The sequence below is a fragment of the Sinocyclocheilus rhinocerous genome, unplaced genomic scaffold, assembly GCF_001515625.1.
Source record: "Sinocyclocheilus rhinocerous isolate Xijiao unplaced genomic scaffold, SAMN03320098_v1.1 scaffold481, whole genome shotgun sequence".
Taxonomy (NCBI): domain Eukaryota; kingdom Metazoa; phylum Chordata; class Actinopteri; order Cypriniformes; family Cyprinidae; genus Sinocyclocheilus; species Sinocyclocheilus rhinocerous.
The window spans coordinates 356,464-369,363 of NW_015657695.1; the positions used below are offsets into that span (position 1 = coordinate 356,464).

Genomic DNA, 12,900 nt, shown 5'->3' on the forward strand with positions numbered 1-12,900 from the left:
GTAAAGTGTTACCTTTGTAATAGCTGTTGGATAAACAACTGAACACAATAAAACCACGCTGGCATTTTTATTTGACTTTTTTTATATTTTTTTATTTTACAGATTATCACATTTGTTTAATATTGTATATTACCAATTTATTTATTTATTGTATTTTAATTTATTAAATATAAATTTACTGTTGTGTTCTGCTGGTCGTAAATATGTTACGGTTTAAATTTTACTAAACAAATCCGATAATACACTATTTAAAGAACAGAATTATTTTATTTATTTATTTTTTCCCCTCCGGCAATAACAGCATAAAGGTTCTATAGCTTTTTCAAAGCCAAGACTTTAAGGTTTATACAGAAATTACATGCAAAGACAGACAGACAGACAGACAGACAGATAGACAGATAGATAGATAGATAGATAGATAGATAGATAGATAGATAGATAGACAGATAGATAGATAGATAGATAAGATAGATACTCCCATTACTATGTGATATGAGCTTTAACTCTCAGTTTGATGTATGATAAACTGTTAGAGCACCACCATGTGGAATAAATGACCACACACTGATGTTTATATTTGATCAATGTAAGCTATAGACTACAATAAAATATAATATAATACACAGTCAATGCAATGAGTAAATCAAAAAACGAAAAGGATGAACGAATAGATCAATATATTAATGAACTAGAGTTAATCGGAAATCATAGCCGTCAGTAGTCAGGAGAACGAGAGAACGAGAGAGTGGAGGATGAGTCTCTAGTCTAGAGGTCCGACCAGATCATGGCCAATAGAGGTCGCAGCTCGTAACATCCAGTCATTGTTTATTCCAAAATGACGGAAAACAGCGCGTCACCGGAGGATCCCTGGTTCAAAGTAAGGAAAAATATTCAGATAAAGACTGTCCGTTGATTTTAAACAGCCATATCCCTCCACATCGCCCTCGTGAAGTGTGTTTCTGTTTATCTGTGTAGGTCTGCAGCGGTTGGTTTCACTCTAGCTCAGCTGGCTAACGTTAGTCGTAAAGTTCAGCAAGTCAAAAGAACAATTACCCTGCTACCCACATTATCGTGGGTTCAAAATGCAGTGTATTTAGTGGTGATTTAGACAACAAATTACTACAGAAACGCGTCCGAAAACGGTTCTGCGCTTAAACGGACTATATATGTTGTAAATGTTAGAATGGAAGCTATAACAGATGGTTAGAGTTGAATCCGCTAAGCTAACTTGTTTGATCGCTACATTGGCTGTGTTTCGAAACGTATTTAAATTGCCACTAGACAGAATTTTTGGGCATGGAAGGCGCGTTCGAACGAACGAATCGACTCCCCAGAGAACGGGATTCGATTCAAGTGACAGATGATGCCCCAAAATACTGTCAAGACAGCAAAATAAAGCTCACTAGTTCTCTTTGTTTGTGCCTTCACTATATTTATGCTGCGGTTCCAATGCATTATAACTTCCTGCCGCATTCATATGCAGCGAATAAAATATGCCCTCAATTGCACCGACTGTAATGATGACATCTTGACAATATGACAGAGATTGCTCAATCTGAGTTTGGCGACGCGTTATGCACGTAGATTAAATGTCACCCTTTAAAGGGGTTATTTGGGACACATCACAGTGGGGAGTTAGAGGTGTCCTAGATAAAGGTAAGGCAGGACAGGTCAGGCTCTGTTTGCATATGTGATCATCAGTTGGCTGGTCTCTGAATCTTTAGTCTGGCTGGCTTTGACTGTTCTTCTGTTTGTCTTTTTATATCACCCGTCTCACCATCATGTCTCAGCAGACGGACGGCGCCTTCAGCGACAACGGCTTCGATCACAGTGAGTACCAGAGCTATAAAATATTACTTTAAGTCTCAACTAATGTGTTTTTTTCTCCAGCTTATATACCAAGATGAAGGTTAGACATGCAGTTATAAAAATATAATGAACCCATAGGTTGGACTTGACAAACTGAAACTACTTTGTGCTGTCAAATGTTGAAGTAACCAAAAATTAACACTAGTGTATACGTTTATACTTATATAAATTTCTATATCATTAGGTTTCTTTGCCGAGAATGCGCGCAAAGGAAGTTTAGTGTCAAGAGCCAACAGCATCGGATCCACAAGTGCCTCTTCTGTACCAAACACAGGTAATACCTCAATCATCTAATATCAAACATGGCCATTATTTTATAACCTTTGCTCTAAAATGGTTGTTTCACTGCCATGAAATACTAAATTCACCCATCTATTTTCTAAAATGCATGTGTTAGATCTAATTGTGAACAATTAAATCCTTGTATACGTCCTGTATGCAAGACTCGTCCCTGCTCCCTCTGATGCAAAGAACCAAGTCCATGGCCTATATTGTTTTCTTTTTCAATTATGTTACACTTTGACGCTGTACGTCACAATATAAAAGAAAACGCTCCGGTTACTATCGTAACCGCTGAGAGCGGGAACGAGACATCACGGAGATATTTCTCCGTTATGGGAACTCCTTCCCTTCCAACCTTTCCTGAAGTCCTATTGGCTCCCGCCAGTCCAAATGACTGGCCAATTGACGCGAAGTATGCAAACCGCATGCAAATACTGACGAGCTACTTTAAAGACAGACATCAAGATACAGTCTGCTAACATACGGTTCTTCCCTTTGGTTTAGATGATGAAGACAGTGATAACAGACATGAGACGCCCTATAAGGAGTCGTATAAAGACCGGAGGAGACAGGCACACACACAGGCAGAGCAGAAACGCAGAGATGCCATCAAGGTAAGAGTGAGAAGAGCAAATTGGTTTAGGGAAAACAAAGACAGAAAATATAGTAGCTTACATAAGCACAAGGGCACCTAAGTACTTGGAAGTGACGGCAATAATCGATCATAAAAGCACAGTAATTACTTGTAGTAATTAATCAAGGGGGGGGGGGCATTTTTGCCAAATAGAAATACTGATTTTGTAAGCATAGGTCTGCACAATTTGCAAAACTATTTTTGTTTTATTACTTAATTCCCTGATAAAAATTGTAAATTGTTTACAATTACAAATGTTTTTAAAGCTCCAGGTGCTGTGCTTGTTTGTAGGGCTGCTCAATATGGCCAAACACTTTGTGATTATATAGAAATATGGCAATAATAATAATAATCCATCAAGCTTTCATTTTGTTGGAAAAAATTACGCAGCGACCCTTTAAATCTTCTCTTCTGTTGACAACAGCTGGTTTGCAAGTGCTTTTCATTACAAAGTTGGGAAGATGATCAGCGCATGTTGTGTTCCCAAATACATGGTACAAGCAACCCAAAACAGGCAGAGATGAGTTCATGTGGAGCAGAATTTACTGTGAACAGACCCGATTTGAGATCCTGAAAACACTGGATTGTGAGCTGCTCGTGTGTAAAAAGAACACAGTGCCTTGGTTCCTAGCGTTCTACTTCTGTCACTCAAATGTGTCTGTACGGATCTCTGTCCCACAGAAAGGCTATGATGACCTGCAGTCTATAGTGCCTACATGCCAGCAGCAGTCTGACTTTGCCATGGCCACACAGAAGATGAGTAAAGCTACAGTCCTGCAGAAGAGTGAGAACCTTCATTATCTATTTATATTTCCTTGTCACATGTCTTTCACTCTGGAATGGAAAAGCTCAGCAGCTTGTGTGTGTGTGTTTGCAGCAATCGACTACATTCAGTTTCTCCACAAAGAAAAGAAGAAGCAGGAAGAGGATGTTTCCACACTTAGGAAGGAGGTGATGGCGCTGAAAATTATGAAAACGTGAGTGGGGGGTTATTTACAGGGGGCTGGGACATTTTTAACGGTTTAAGCAGACAAATGTAGTTCCACTTACTCTCCGGCAGGGTTGCTTTCGGCTTTATCTGACACTGTCACTCTTCTGCCAAGAAAGATAACACCCTCTAAGACCTATAAAAGGGAGGGAGGAAGAAAAGTCTCAGATACTAATGTGTCTCTAATGGTTTGTTTCAGGAACTATGAGCACATTGTGAAGGCCCATCAGAATAACCCTCAGCAGGGCAGCGAGCAGGTTTCAGATCAGGTGAAGTTCAGTGTGTTTCAGAGCATCATGGACTCTCTGTTCCAGTCCTTCAGTGCCTCAGTGTCGGTCAACAGCTTTCAGGAGCTCTCTGCCTGCGTCTTCAGCTGGATCGAGGAACACTGCAAGCCCCAGGTAGCACATACACATACATGCTCACACGTTTAAAGGAATAGTTCACCCAAAAATGAAAATTGTCATAATTTGCTCACTCATGTCATTTCAAACCTGTTTTGAGTTTTTTTCTTATGTTGAACATAAAAAGATATTATGAACAATGCTGGTAATCAAACAATTGATGGTCCCCATTGACTTCCATAGTATTTCTTTCCCTACTCTGGAAGTCAATGGGAACGAACAACTTTTTGGTTCATCAACATTTTTCAAAATATCTTCTGTTGTGTTCAACTTAAGAGAAACTTATACAGGTTTGGAACAACATGGAGGTAAGTAAATGATGACAACATTTTCATTTTTAGGTGAACTATTCCTTTAAGGCTTGTTAATAGCTGAATTATGACATGAACAACGAGTTGCAGTTCTCAGCTTTTTTAACATAAAGGTCCACAACAATATGTAAAGGCCCCATGAGTTTTCCAGTTGTTTGTGATTTACTGGATAAGGATTCAGAAGGATTTTTAAAAATAGTTTTTACTCAGCTTCTACCTGATCAAATATTTTAGAGTTTGAAAACTAGAAAAATAATGTTTAATATTTAATGAATTAACTAGACTTTTCCAAGTCTAGAAATCACATTTAAAATTAGGCTATCTAGGTTTTTCCAGACCATGGGAACCCTGGCTTTTCGAAGAAAAAAATAGTTAAAGGAGGCAAATTAAAATGAGATTTTTTTGTTCTTGCGGTTGTTTTAGCCCATTTTAAAGTTTGTTTAGTCTAATTTTAAATCATTATTAAGACTTTTTGCAAGTTTTAAGTTTGCTAAGTGCCCTGGTTGAGAACCACCAGGTTAAGGAGGTTCATTTAGAGGACATTTACACACACTTTTTTTTTTTTTTTTAATCACATAGCGGATTGCTGTTTTTCTTAACAGGAAAAATGCATGAAATGATCAAGTGTAAATGCCCCTCGCCAAAAACACAAAGTATGTGCTCATACCAATTAGACAAAGCAACCTGGAAATGCATTAAAGATGCAAAACGTGCCATAAAAGCGTTAATAACACTCTACTCAAACCAATGTAGACAACCTGGGGGCTGTTTCATAAAAGACGCTAAGAAAAGCGGGGATTAAAGTCCAAAACCTGACTTGAAATAACCTAACAAATCAATCAGGACTACAGCGGTTTCATAAACGACAATTTAAGTTCACGCAATCTCACTAATTCGATCCAGGTTCAAGGAGTCAGGATAATTTGATGTGCATGCTTATTCTTAAGCAGCCCTTAATGTCATGATCATGGATCAAAACGATCCACCATGACAAACAGCGAATATTTGTGCTGTTTAATGCATTTGAGACATTGTGTTTTTCTCAGTGCATAACTGACACGTCACAGGTATATTTTTCATCTGTAAATGTTAGAAAGTCATGCAAATATATCCATTTTGCTGTCAGGAGTGGGCGAGGCTTACGCGAGCGAACGAGTGCTGCTGCACGCTTGTGCGCTACACAGATGGAGCAGAATAGAATAATAGCGCAATAATTCTGAATAAATATACATTCTGCAAAAATATTTGTTGTTGGACATTAAATGTGACAAGCAGAATTTTAATCCTACATCTAAGTGTATTTTTAGGATAGGAGTAACTGTAAATCAAATGTAAGCTGGCTAATACAGCCCTACTAGCGTGTTAAAATGTTTTCGTATCTCTTAAAAAAAAAAAAAAGGTCATTGCATTTTGGGCACAATACATTAAATACAGTTAATTGTAGCCTATATTTTTATTTATTTGATTATTTAAGTTGCATTTTCTGTATACTTTTATTTTTGGACTAATAATAAAGTCAACTTCAAATTTATCCACTCTGGGACCCGGTTTCAAAAAATATCGGTTTCACTCTCCCAAAACGCTGGATCCGTGTGGACGAAACGCCTATACGATACAAAATTACGATACAAAAATACAGCTAAACGCGTCTCCGTGTGGACAGGGCCTTAGAGGAGCTCAGCTTAGCCTGACCGTTAACCTGCCTTGGACCAGGTTAGTTCCCCAGCATAAGTTGCCACAGTGACTGAGCTTGAGCTATGGTAATTTTGCTTTCGGAAACCAAATCAAGTGACAATAAGTCAGAATAACTGAAATAAGCCTGGCTTATTTGGTAAACTAGTTTTATGAAACAGCCCCCTGATCACTACACAAGCGACAACAAGCTTCAGTTTTTCAGTCAATCACCTACACAGGCTTAGATAAACACTGTAAACTCCCAGACTAACCATGTTTTTCTGTATTGTTGACAGACGCTGAGAGAATTTATGGTGACCGTGCTGCAGCAAGTGAATGGTCAGCTGTACTGAAGCTGTCAATCTGTATGTTTGTCTGTCTCTCAGGCTGATATCTCATTCAAGAACAGTCTCTCTTTCACACACACACACACACACACACTATGCAGCAGGGTATCAGCACACTAATGGACTGGGGTGCATTCAAGAACTCTAAAGAGATGAAGTAGTGCTTGCTCAAGTATTGACTGACAGTGTTTATGGCAGTGATTCCAATCAACAAATGTGGAAATGCAGTAATTTATTCCGATCAGTCATTGTATTACTAATAATTTGGAAGGTAATAATCTGACCTAAGATTGTTTCCTCACACGCCTTCAGCTGGTTTAGAAATTAAAGAAGGTGTAAGTTCTGTTTAGTTGATGTTGTCGAACACACCTCAGTCCTGAAGTTTAATCATTTCTGTTTAGTCTAAAACCAGAAGAGTTTCATCAGTATTCATATTTTCAAAAGTTTGCAGTTGTGATGCTAAGATAAAATAGCATCCTGACAACCACAGATATGAGGAATACTCAGCTGTAAGACAACTTCACACCCCATATACTGAGGTGAGAGATATGTCTCAATTTACTGCATTATAAACCAGACAGCTGCCTTTGAATGATTAAGCTTGGTGTGTTGCATTCAGTTATCATCTTTACCTCATGTTCAAATTATTTTCCAAAGCACAACTACATTTTCACCTTTACAAACAGCCTAGTGCTGGAAAGGGGAGCCGAGAGGTCTGGTTACACTGTGATGCATCACTGTCAGTTGGTTTTTATACGTCCAAAAACAGCTGTCTGGCATGCTTTAATATAATTAAAGTTAGGCAATGCTGAGCCATCTTAGTTCCTCTTTGTCCTTTGGATGCTGTGACCAAAGATTGCAGTGTCTACGCACAAATAATGGAAGATAAACCTCTTTTTTGTCATGTTATGTCAGTTTTTGTTCAGCTTTGTGTAACGCAATAATGTTTTATTCTACATTTATGATATTGGTTTAAGCTCTTGTGATCAGTATGTTTTGTGCTGCATAAGCTATCAATGAAGACACAGTCGCATCCGTGCGTGGTAGCAGCTTCACATGGTGTGACCGCCCAATTCTATTTATATTTTCAATGAATGTTAATTAAGGCGTAATGAAAATTAGAAGTCTACTCAGGACACAGATTTTTAGGTATTGAGATCTTTTTTCTTTAAATAACATGATTGTACAATCAACTGTTTGACCTGTGCTGGAATAAGGGACGTCTTTACAAGTTAAGCCATACAGTGGAGCGAATGCCAGCTCACAGAAACGAGGCTACGTCGTGCTGAACTACTATACTAGACTCTGTGCTTCTGCATTTCTGACTTCAACGGAAGAATCTGGTGGAAATATTTTTGTATCAGTATAATTTTTTTAATTGAAAAATAAACAATGTTCAAACTTATTTACAGCTTGTTTGTCCTTTCTTTCTCAACAGAACTTTTATAAATAGGATTGGGTTTTAACAAAACAGTTCTCTCAGTGTCCCAGAATCCTCTACATTACTTTCCAACCTTTCCAAAGGTCTGGTGTCCCAGCAACGATGTTGGCGGCATCTGAATTTAATCAGTGAGTCCTCCATCAGATGTTAGGCATTGCCACTTTATGGTCCTCATCGGTTTCAATCCCAGCCTCCTCCTGATTTCAAACACAAGATGTAGAGGAAAGAAAGTTTTTCATTTGCCAGTATAAAAATACACATGATACGCTAAGGCAGGGTTTCCCAAAACAATGGCTGTGAACCCTAGCGGTTTGTGAGGGAACTGTGGGGGGGTTTTAAGTTGATGAAAAGCTAATAATTAAAGAAATAGTTCACCCAAAAATGAAATTTCTGTCATTAATTACTCAACCTCATGTCGTTCCAAACCCTTCGTTCATCTTCAGAACACAAATTAAGATATTTTTTGATGAATTCCAAGAGCTTTCTGACCCTCCATAGACAGCAATGGAACTGAAATGATCCCAGGCCCAAAAATGTAGTAAGGACATTGTTAAAATAGTCCATGTGTTAATAATAATAGTCCAACCTTAATTTTACAAAGCTATGAAAATAATTTTTGTGCACAAAGAAAACAAAAATAACTTCATGCACATGCATGCGTTGTGGTACTGTCGATAATGGCGGCCAACGGGGCCACGGAAGAGAAGAATTGTTGAATAAAGTCATTATTTTTGTTTTCTTTGCACACAAAAATGTATTCTCGTAGCTTCATAAAATTATGGTTGAGCCACTGATCTCACATGGAGTATTTTCATGGACTGTTTCTGGGCCTTGAACGTGTCAGTTGTGCTGCTGTCTATGCAGGGTCAGAAAGCTCTCGGATTTCATCAAAAATACCTTAATTTGTGTTCCGAAGATGAATGAAGGTCTTAAGGGTTTGGAACGACATGAGGATGAGTAAATATTGACAGAATTTTAATTTCTGGGTGAACTATCTCTTTAATAATATCCCATGTAAAAAGACTCCATCTCCGCATGTGCTACGACTTTAACACGCATTTGGGTATGCTACTTGAGCTAGGTTCGCTTTATTTACGGTCACATAATTTCCGTTATTTTAATGGACAGAAGTTTAAAGTTTACAGCATTTCAATAGTATTATGGTAAAATAAAGGCTCGAGGGTTTGAACGTTAAAAAGTGAAGCATTTAAGATAAATATTAGTATTATTACTTGAAGTGTAAAAATTATAATTAGTCAAATATTCATTTTTATTTGTCATTTACAACAGTAATATATTGCTTCATTTTTGTGATTAGAGTTGAAACGAGTTAAAGATTCACTATTTTATCTATTTACTTGCATGTCGTGACCATTAACTGACATCAGAGAATCGTGAACAAGCAAACATGTTGTAATTGAAATATTAACGTCAAATCTTAGGGGGTACTTCAGATAAATTTGGAAACCTGTTTTAAGGGAAAGACTCACCAGAAACTGTTTCTTGCTCTTTGGGTACCCCTCCAAAATAGATCCAACCATATCGGTAACCTGGCAGGTAAAGAGACATTAATTACTTAAAAGCCGTGCTTGGAGTTTCATGTTATGGTACATAAGACTTCATATATATCTAATTATCTGTATAGTGCAAGTTATGTAGCATTATCACAGGTATCATTTGTTAGGTCAGTTGACCATTGGCAGTGAGAGTAAAGACCTTAATGTGCAAGAGCAGTTTCCATTCGTACATAAATAAACCATGGTGTTGAGGACACAAAGGTAAATATGAAATGAATGCACTTTCATAAAGGCACACCTATGGCTGTATCATTAAAAACTAGCTGACATGTTGTCTCCTGGGCAGAATCTGAAGTTGTGTGAATAAATGTTTTTATGGATCATTACCATTCTCTTCCTCTTCCTCCACTCCTTCACATAAGTCTCTCTCTCCTTGTAAACCTGAGGGGCAAGAAATACACTTGTCAGCAACATAAACAAGCATAATATACTGTGTTGACTGCCCCAGGACAGCCACATTATCTGTATAAACTTCACCTAATGAATCAAACATATTCCAGAGATGCTAGAAGGTTTTAGATTAGTATTTTTGCACTGCTTTACAAAAAAGCAATTTAATGTGCAGGGCTCAACAATAAGAATGGCCCAGGGCCAGTGTGGGAGAGATTCAGGCCGCTGTATGGACGGTCATTTGCACTTACTCGACACTACATTTTGTGTTCATTAATCATGCACAGAGCTGGTACTGTAAACGTTAACACTTGGGTTTTCTGTCATGTATTGCATATTGTTGTTATGATTTAGCTAATTTAAATAGGTTACCAATGTAATGTCATGTAACTATTTAAAGAAACTGTGAGCAAAGTTGTGACTTGGAGAAAATGTTTTTCACAATATGCCACTGTTTTCAGCTAAACTGTTTTTTAATAGCGGTCATGGAGTTACAATATAGCTGTATAATTCCAGATATTATTGCAGAATTTTTTGTTCAAACGTTTGATGAAAAATGCAGTAAAGTAATGAAATATTGTTACAATTTGAAATAACTTTTCTATTTGTATATATTTTGAAATATATTTTATTCCGGTGATGGCAAAGCTGAATTTTCAGCATCATTACTCTCCAGTCTTCAGTGTCACATGATCCTTCAGAAATCAATCTAATATTCTGATTTGCTGCTCAAGAAACATTTCTTATCATTATCAATGTTAGAAATAGTTGTGCTGCTTAATATTTAAGTGGAAACTGATATTTTCCCCTCAGGATTCTTTGATGAACAAAGTGCAAAAGAACAACATTTATTTGAAATAGAAAGTTTGTACTTTTTGTAGCACTGTCATACATGCAAACACACAACTGTTCAAAAGTTTAGGGTCAATAAAATATTTTTCTAAAATAAATTATAAATATATATTTCCTGACATGTATTGCATAAAAATAAACTCTATCATTTTTTGGTGGGTCTGAGGTAAAAATGCTGGCAGGAAGTAGTGGTCTGACCTACTGTTGATCCCAGAATAGATCCTGCATGGTGAATTTGTCAAATGGTGCCAAGGCCAAAAGATCACCAGATATTAAAGAACACAGTGATTTCTAACCTTCTGCTTCTCCTCAGGGGTCACATGGTTTGTAGCTGACTTGATTTTATCCAGCCTCTCTCTGTACCCAGAGCACTCTGCCTGCAGCTCCTGGATCTGTTCCTTCATCTCTGCTGTGGTTAATGAGCTGTTCAGCTCCTTCAGTTCTGAGGGCAAAAAGATGAACTTTTTATCAAATACAAAGTCTGTGTGCACAAGTTCAAACCACACGTCTTTTCCCAGCAGTGCACACCTGTATCCAGCTGCCTGCAGCTCTGTGAGATGGTCTGTACTTCAGCACCGAGTTCTGCAACACGAGCATCCATCTCCTTAAGTTCAGCATCACTCACATCCGCAAATTGAGACTGAAGGGTTAGAAAGGACATCTGTCAGGCTGACTACCCAACACCAGTTCTCTTCGTATTAACAGCAAACTGTGTCCATCCTAATCAGACCAACCTGATCTGCAAAGTAGATCTTCTGCTTTCCATAGACTTTCTCTTGAATCTTTCCCTCCTGGGCCAGCTGCTCCATTGCTTTGAGCACAGCCTGAGAAAAATAAAGGCGTTTAATATCACAAAATCATATAACATAATACACTCTGTATACAAACTGTAATATTAAACTATCACATTTAACACACCGGTGGTGAACACCACAAAGAGCTCTTGTATTATCACACACTGGACAGATGTCATCAAAGCAGAACGTTTTAAATCTGAACTGTAATGTTGCTTTTTACCGTTTTACCCAGACCACACTGCTCCTGTAGGTTTGTAAAGACATCCTGAGCACTATAGGGTCTGTTTTTCTCATTCAGGTAAGCGAGGATCTGCGCGACACCTGTGTGGGAGACAAAGATGGAAAACTGATGTAACGTTAGTATAGCTGATTATTGTATTGTAGCGTTGTGCTGTAACGTTACCATTTATGAAATCACAACAAAATGAAGGCATAAAATGTTCAGTAGTGTAAGTATAAGAAGCATCGCGTACCAGCACTATCTTTTTTGCTCATTGTTTCCTCGGTCTAGATCTGTCAGCGAGCTGCACTTTTCTGTTGTTTACCTCAGTCAGCTTTCGCGCGCCGAGTTGAATTGTGGGAGTACCGGTGACGACGACACGTAGGTCATCTTGAAGACGTAATTTTGATGGTATGTGTTGGATCATACATGGTGTCATTGTGTATAAAACATTGTGTCATTATAATGTATAATGCACACATTATGTATAATGTATATAAACTTCTAATTAGTTTATACATTTAAAATTCACAATTAAAATGAATACATTTAAAAATTTATAAATTATATAATTATTATTTTTTTATTATTATAAAATGCCCTTCGCTAATGCATTCTTCTGCATCTTTAGTTTTAGTTTATTTTTTATTTTTTATACAACAACATAGAATTGCTTAAAAAAATAGTATATTATTATTATATTGGTAAACATTTAATGAAGGCTTTTTTCAAATTATCCATAATGTTTATAATATTTCTAAATGAATTAAAACAACTTGCCAGTTTCATGTAAAAAGTTGATTGACTGTAATTTGTACATTCGTGAAATATAATTTGCTGTAGAAGTAGAGCTAGTTAATATTAACCATGTTCACTGTTTATTTTTTGATTTATTGTATTGCCTTCCACAACAGATTTTTTTTAAAATCTTACTAAAATGTGTTATTTCTGTGTTAATAATAGTCATTGTTATTGCAAATTAGACTAGAACATTTTTATTTGGTCAATAGGTCACAAAACAAAATTAAATGTATCCAATAGGCCTAACTAACAGAAGAAAAATCACACTTTGTACTTAAAGAACATATTCATTCATCTCTTTATTGTCTTGCAC

The 12,900-nt window shown here is 37.1% G+C and overlaps 2 protein-coding genes across 3 annotated transcripts; one reads left to right on the top strand and one right to left on the bottom strand.

The window, feature by feature from the left end:
- Positions 1-802: 802 nt before the first annotated feature.
- On the top strand, positions 803-7,593 carry LOC107721525 (max-like protein X). 2 transcript variants are annotated; one of them, XM_016529595.1, is made up of 8 exons: positions 803-877; positions 1,791-1,830; positions 2,054-2,143; positions 2,656-2,765; positions 3,467-3,569; positions 3,663-3,762; positions 3,973-4,174; positions 6,459-7,593. In XM_016529595.1, the coding sequence occupies exons 1-8, from the start codon at positions 836-838 to the stop codon at positions 6,513-6,515; spliced, it is 744 nt and encodes a 247-aa protein (XP_016385081.1). In that variant the 5' UTR covers positions 803-835; the 3' UTR covers positions 6,516-7,593. The 2 variants fall into 2 exon arrangements, with proteins under 2 accessions (XP_016385081.1, XP_016385083.1); XM_016529597.1 differs by having other exon boundaries at positions 821-877; positions 1,794-1,830.
- An 83-nt stretch (positions 7,594-7,676) lies between these two features.
- On the bottom strand, positions 7,677-12,160 carry LOC107721526 (homologous-pairing protein 2 homolog). Its single transcript, XM_016529598.1, has 8 exons — positions 12,040-12,160; positions 11,787-11,887; positions 11,504-11,593; positions 11,298-11,409; positions 11,066-11,211; positions 9,855-9,908; positions 9,441-9,500; positions 7,677-8,147 (listed from the first exon to the last, which is right to left on the bottom strand). The coding sequence occupies exons 1-8, from the start codon at positions 12,059-12,061 to the stop codon at positions 8,091-8,093; spliced, it is 642 nt and encodes a 213-aa protein (XP_016385084.1). The 5' UTR covers positions 12,062-12,160; the 3' UTR covers positions 7,677-8,090.
- Between the last annotated feature and the right edge of the window lie 740 nt (positions 12,161-12,900).

Excerpts from the sequence above, each read along its gene's own strand:
- LOC107721525 (XM_016529595.1), top strand. The coding sequence starts at position 836 with ATGACGGAAAACAGCGCGTCACCGGAGGATCCCTGGTTCAAA. Across the intron at positions 3,763-3,972 it reads GCGCTGAAAATTATGAAAAC|GAACTATGAGCACATTGTGA; the intron begins GTGAGTGGGGGG and ends GGTTTGTTTCAG. Across the intron at positions 4,175-6,458 it reads AGGAACACTGCAAGCCCCAG|ACGCTGAGAGAATTTATGGT; the intron begins GTAGCACATACA and ends TATTGTTGACAG.
- LOC107721526 (XM_016529598.1), bottom strand. The coding sequence starts at position 12,061 with ATGAGCAAAAAAGATAGTGCTG. Across the intron at positions 11,888-12,039 it reads GAGCAAAAAAGATAGTGCTG|GTGTCGCGCAGATCCTCGCT; the intron begins GTACGCGATGCT and ends TCTCCCACACAG. Across the intron at positions 9,909-11,065 it reads CCCCTGAGGAGAAGCAGAAG|GTTTACAAGGAGAGAGAGAC; the intron begins GTTAGAAATCAC and ends CTTGCCCCTCAG.